The sequence below is a fragment of the Nematolebias whitei genome, chromosome 15 (genome assembly GCF_014905685.2).
Source record: "Nematolebias whitei isolate Nwh7 chromosome 15, NemWhi1, whole genome shotgun sequence".
Taxonomy (NCBI): Eukaryota; Metazoa; Chordata; class Actinopteri; order Cyprinodontiformes; family Rivulidae; genus Nematolebias; species Nematolebias whitei.
In genome coordinates, this window is record NC_056512.1 from 15,756,393 (window position 1) to 15,763,040 (window position 6,648).

General features: G+C 40.7%; 1 protein-coding gene across 1 annotated transcript in view; it reads left to right on the top strand.

The window, feature by feature from the left end:
• The first annotated feature begins 285 nt into the window (after positions 1-285).
• Positions 286-6,648, top strand: part of eci1 (enoyl-CoA delta isomerase 1) — a 13,555-nt gene continuing 7,192 nt past the window's right edge. The window contains exons 1-3 of the mRNA XM_037689406.1: positions 286-391; positions 2,213-2,338; positions 4,336-4,463. Of these exons, the coding sequence (XP_037545334.1) occupies positions 349-391; positions 2,213-2,338; positions 4,336-4,463 (297 nt within the window). The 5' untranslated portion in view covers positions 286-348. The remainder of the gene's footprint in view (positions 392-2,212; positions 2,339-4,335; positions 4,464-6,648) is intronic.

Sequence of the window (6,648 nt, forward strand, 5' to 3'; positions counted from 1 at the left end):
TATATTTATATTTATTTTTTTTTTTTTTTTTACTATTTAAATGTGATGCTTTTTATCAGTTTGAGATGGCTCTAAATGATTGACAGGTTTATTGTGGAAAAATATTTTATATTAAATTATATATTTGTATATATATAAAAATATTACTTCATTTTTCCGCAGATGAACACATACTAAGTCAAAGATGATTGGAGAGTTAGAAACTTAAAACGAGCCTTTTATGACTTTAGAGCCTGTTCGCGTGTCGGCCAGAGGGGGCGCTGCTGCACCGAACTAAACAAACCGAGGAGGAGGAGGAGAAGAAGAAGGACAAGAAGACCACCGGCTCCTCTGAACTGCACAAACAAAATGGCTTTTAGTTCAGCTTTGAGAAGCGGTCGTCGCTTATCAGGTATGCTGACTGAAAGTTCAGGTATAAAATAAAAATAAAAGCTCGATTTGTGCGCATGCATTATTCGTCCTGTCCTCGTTCCCTAAATAAAACCAGAGACTGGAGGCTGTTAGCTGTTAGCTTCAGCTGCACTAACTAGAAGCAACTAGTTAGCTACGGTTTAGTTGAGTGCTTATGTTTGACGTTTTGATTTGTCAGACCTTGCATTTATGCTTCTATGAGAAATGTAATTCATCATTTGATGCTTAGAAGTTTGTTTGTTTTTCTTTGCAGTGGTGGAGAAAGTACTCCAAAACACTGTACTTAAATAAAAGTACAAATAAACAAACAAAAATGTACTCTAGTAAAAGTAGAATTATCACATTAACGTTTTTACTTAATTAAAAGTACGTAAGTACTTGCTTTTAAAAATACTTAAAAGTACAATTACTTGCTGAATGTATTACCTAATGCAATGGTCTACAATATCATTAAGTATTCCTACCATATGTATATTTTCTGTAATACATTAATAGTGTTTTATCATTTTAATGAACGATGCTGCAGATAATACATGTTTTTATTGTGTTTACTCTGTGACACAGTTCAACTTGGACTTGTGATTCTGTGGGTCAGAATTTCAGGGATGACCTGCAGAGTTAAATGTCATTAAGCAAAATAAGAAAGAGGAATGATTATACCTTTGAAAGTTTTTATTTAACACAAAGTAAAACCAATGTGTCATTTTAACTGCAGCAAACACATTTAAGTAAAAGTTGTCTGTTTGAAAAAAGGAGCATTAGACCAAACAAAGGAACAGGCTCTGATCATTTCAACTCCAGTTTGTCATCAACTCTATTTAAAATACTGTCTATTCAACCTTGTAATGGGTCAATATTGAACAATATTTTAATTTCATGACACCATGTTCAAAACTTGGACCTGAGTGTCGAGACATTTGGAGACATCTCTTGTCTCCTAACATCATGAACTGACACATTTTAATATTGCAGCAAGAATTTCTTGTTCAAGTTCAGAAGAAGTTGGTTTTCAAAGTTTTTGAGTCCAATCTGGCTCTTTAGGGAGAGAGAAGCTGTCCTGTTGTACTGAGCAGTCTTTCAATAGTATTTCAATAGTATTCCAATATTCTTTCAATAAGGCCATGGGTGGTGTGTATCTTCTGGCTGACTCTCCATAGTGGAATCCAGTTTGGGTGTGTTAGTGGTGCTGTGGGTGCTCCCAGCTCAATGATGTAAATACTAGAACATACGTCATTGGTCCAGCTCTTCTTGAAGGCAGGTCTAATGTCACCTGCTCACTTTGCAGTGATTCAATGGACCAGCTCCTTTCACCATTGGTTACTTTCAAACTAAAGAACAAATCAAAAAAACAACGTGAACGTAACTTGTAACACAACTCACTATAGAAATGTATTGTAGTAGAAAGTACAGATACTTAATGTAAAATGTAGTGGAGTAAAGGTCAAAAGTGCCCGCGTTTAACTACTAAAGTAAAGTACAGATACATGAAAAATGTACTTAAGTACAGTAGCAATGTACTTGTACTTGATTACATCCCACCACTGGTTATTTGATGCTTAGAAGTTTTTCAGAGTTTGTATCGTTTTCATCGTCATCAAAATAAGTGACGTCACGTTTACTATGTTAAATTACAATAAACTTTTGTTTCTCATTGTACCTGAAAACATTTAAATATATTTGGCGGCTGTGAGTGACGCTCACAGTGTCTCTGGGTGATACAGTTATGAGTTTGTGTTATTTATAATGTGCTTTGTACATACTTGTTGAAAGAATGTTGTTTTTGTGTTATGTTTTTATAAAGGTCTTGCGTCCTGGATGTCCTCCGGCAGCAGTCGTGGCAGGGTGTGCGTCCCCCCCATCCTGATCACCCAGCAGAGAAACCAGTCCTCCTCTTCGAAGATCAAAGTAGATTTTGATCAAAGTACAGGTGAAGATTGTGCCATTACTCCTTGATCTTGTTTCAGAGCTCTTTTTTTAATTGACATACTTTTGGTGTTTAAAATATTTTCTTTTTACCAATTCAAAGACGAATGCATTTATTTCCTTAAGACAGTGGGTGGAGCATGAGGTGTACTTGACTGTAGTAAGAGGAGCTACAATTATTGGATAAGGAAAGTCCACCCTCTTTTAGATCTAGGGTTTTTACATATCATATGTGTCAAACTCAAGGCCCAGGGGCCAAATGTGGCCCTCTTTGACATCTTATCTGGCCCTCAAGATGATATGTGAAACGTAAAATACTTCTATCTCTTGAATTTTTTCAGTAATCTTTGATTAGGATGTTGAAAGCACAACAGGGAACATCAAACGAGACCAATCAAACTCTTGTTGAGGAGCCTGGGACCAAGAAAAGATGTTGGTATCTGATTTGAGTTGATGTAGTTTCGGAAATTATCCTTTAGTTTGAAAAAGGTTTTAATTGTTGCTGTTTTAAGTGCTATATAAATAAATTGGTATGGTATGGTATGGTAATGTTGGCCCCCTTTTGTGAGTTTGACATCCCTGATCTAGATTATCTGATTTTGACCAGATTTGTGTGAAAGTCAAAGTCCACCATTTGAGCTTCCATTGGATTTAAGAGGGAAAGTAGCAGCCAGATGCTGCTGGTCAACTGTACTGCTTATCTGATCATCATCAGTGTGATCACCTCTATAATACCAGTAGTTTTGACATTTTTCTACTCTGGAGCGTACATGTGTGCTAACACAACGCTAGCAGGGAAGTGACCGGCAATGATCTTTTAGAAACAGCTGTTGCTGCTCATCAATCTGGGAAGGATCCATTTCATTTTCAGATGACCTGGAGTCCATCAATTTACACAGTTACGTTATTCACAAGTGGCTGCCGATCTTCACAGAACCATCCCAGCTAAATCACTCCCAAGGTCAGACTGTGCAATATTCAGAGAAATGACAAAAAATAACCCAAGAGCTCCATCTTAGACTCTACGTGCCTCAGACAGCAGGTTTAAGATGAAAGTTCATGACAAGACATGGACAATTTAAAAAAAAGTCTGAACAAGTGTGGCTTGTGTGGAACTTCTTCTGTCTCCTGGCAGTATAATAAAGACTTGCAGCTGAAGGTTGGACCAAACTAGGCCGTGAAGCAACAGAACAATTATCCCAAACACATTAGCAAACCTTGAACAGAACAGTTAAAACATGAAAGAATCACGGTGTTGCAACGGTCCATAGTTCAGACCCTAACCTTCTGGAATGCTGGGGTGGACCTTTAACAGAACTGAGCAGAAACAAATGTCCACAAACAACAAACTGAAGCCATGTTGGAAAGAAGAGCAGGCCAGATTTCCTCCACAGCCACGTGAGAGACAAAGTCCTACAGAAGACCACTCATGAGCGTTATTGCTGCTAAGGCTGAGTCTATAAGCTGTTGGATCATCAGATAGAGGTTTTTCACACACAGCTTTTTTATTTTAGCTTCAGTTTTGTATAATAAATAACCACAAAATGGGATCTGTAGTGTGTTTTTGGATTAAAATAATTTTAAAACTTATATCATGTTTATTATGTCTCGGAAAAACTCTTGAAAGAAAGTGGGCTTTCTTTTTTCCACGAGTTTAGGTACACTAAGCAACAAAATTGACTTATTGTAGTAAGAGAAGGCAATGTCCCTAGGACACTTACTAATGCATTAAATGGCTCAAAGTCAGCACAGAATTCTGAAGGTTTCTTTGATTTCACTAGAGCTGAATTTAACTGCATTATATGTGGCTGAAAACGAGCTCGCAACAAGCCAGATGTGTGTAAGTGCATGCTGCTGACATGGTGTAAGGTTTTATTACAGTGGTTTCCAGTTGTGCCAATTTACTGCATGTCACATGAATAGAGTCCATAATCCTGAGCACATGATAAAGTCATGACCTGCTCAGAGTGCTGAAGACTGACCTCTCCTGTGTGTCTGCAGGCGTGGCAGTGATGCACATGCAGAGTCCTCCGGTCAACAGCCTGAGTTTGGATTTCCTCACAGAGTTCTGCATCAGTTTGGAGAAGCTGGAGATGGATAAAGGCTGCAGAGGTCTCATCATCACCTCGGTACGGTGCTGACTCATCATTTAACACCCGCGCTGCCCTTGAGTCAAAATGACCCCAAAGTCTTTAGAGTCTTAAATCTGAGATATCTGGATTACTTTGACCTGAGTACAGCAGTGGGGTTAAACACAGACTTTTTTTAATCCAGTTAACTAATAGAAGGCCTAGCATTCCTGAGGATAATTCATATCGCCTGCCGGCATTCAGAATCAGAATGAGCTTTGTCATTGCACCGAGATACAACGAGGACATGTACGTACAGTCGTCTGAAAGATGAACGGAGTGCACGAAGCTGCTACTATAAAAAGTGTGGCTCTTTTATTCAGAATAATATTTTTGCTTAGATGAGACAAGGGGAAGAAAACATGAGGAGAGACGGTATAAAAAAAGATCTCACACCTTGTTCTAGACGGGGCACAGTATGAGGCATCAACAAAACTACCACAGCAAAGCAACATAAATAGACATGATACACATCAGAGTTTCCCCTACCATTATACAAGCGGGGCGCCTTGCCCCGTCAACAGAACCGAGCGCCCCGTCTGCTGAACCCCACCCCCCAACCACCTGTCAGCACTGATGTAATGCTAAACTAGCAGCTCGCAATTCAGGTGCACTAGCTAAAAAGCTCAAGGCAGCCTCTTCCTTCATGCTGAACCCTCACGCTGAATGCACCCCCGCCACTCAAAAACTGTAGGTACAAACAGTGCACGGCTCAGATGGGCGTCTGTCTCTCTCCCCAGCCGACCCACCCCACACACCCCCCCCCCCCCCCCCCACAAAACCCCCAACTGTGGGTTCAGACAGCGCTCGGCTGAGATGTGTCTCTGTCTCTCTCCTCTCACACACCCTGCTCTAAAACTGTCAGTACAAACAGCATGCGGCTGTCTCTGTGTCCCCCAAAACTGTTGGTTTAAACAGCGCGCTGCGCAGCTTAGGACAAGTCTCCGTTCCAGCCCCGCCCCGGACAAAAATCATGGATGAGATGAGCGCCCCGCCATGGCAAGTTATTTAGGGGAAACACTGCATATGAGGATGGTGAAGGCATTGAATTTTTAAGGGTAGGTCGTAGCATAGTACAGAGCCCTCCCCCCACTCTCAGCCATTGTCTAGATAAGAGGTGTTATGTATCATCAGCTCGGCTGAGGTTCCATCACATGTCCACAGCCTCCACAGCCTTGGGAAAGGGAGGGGTGAGGCGACAGACAAAGTGTGTTTGTTTTTTCTAAACATATCAGGAGGAGTTGAGATAAGTCTGCCGTCAAGGCCACAGTTTGGGTCAGGCAGAACTCATGAATTGCTGTTTCTGCCTTTTAAAGTCTCGCTGGTACATTTCTCTGATGGTGACTCCAAACAGCCGAATTGATTCCTTACGCCAAAAGTCGAGCTCCCAGCTTTCTCCAAGATTATTCCTACCATTCATGGGTGCTGCCAGAAAGTTCACAGTCCTGATATCAGCCTGCTTCAGCTCTGACGCAGCTCCACGTAATTCAGTCCGAGTGCTGCCAAGCTTCGACACATCCACATGAATTTGTAGACGGTCCAGATTTCATCAACCCAAACAGCAAAATCCAGTTGTCATCATGAATCCAATTTGTTTCCGTCAAGGGAAGAGGGTCCTCCTTACTTTGACTTCCTGTCGGGAGAAGTTGATCAATTTTGTTGAGAGACCAGATTATCAAAATCCTTTGAATGTGGAAGGTGTGCAGAAAAAAATAGGCTCTTGGAAGGGTTCACAAGACTAAAGAGAGCAAAGCAGGGAAGTGGGGGGGACGGAGCAGAAGAGGGCATGTCTGTCTTCACCAGAGCACAGAAAAAATAAAAATAAAAAAAACCTTCATGTCAGTTTCAGACTAAGATCATCTTTTGTTGTAAAGTGACAAACCTTAAAAAATAATGTTGTGTACAATTCACACAAGATGTCACACTGATTGTGTATTGTGGATGACTGTCGGCTACCACCACACTGAACAGTGGGCAGCCATTGTTGTGTCTTTTTTTAATGCCAGTTGACCCACACACACCAATGTTTGTCTTTCTATCTTTACAGGGACTTTGCATTGGCTTCCATTCATTTTTCATTAATTTCTATAGCCTAACCCTGACTCCTACCCTAAACCTAACCATTACCAGTACAAACCTAACCCTAAACCTAACCATTACCAGTACATACCTAACCCTAAACCCA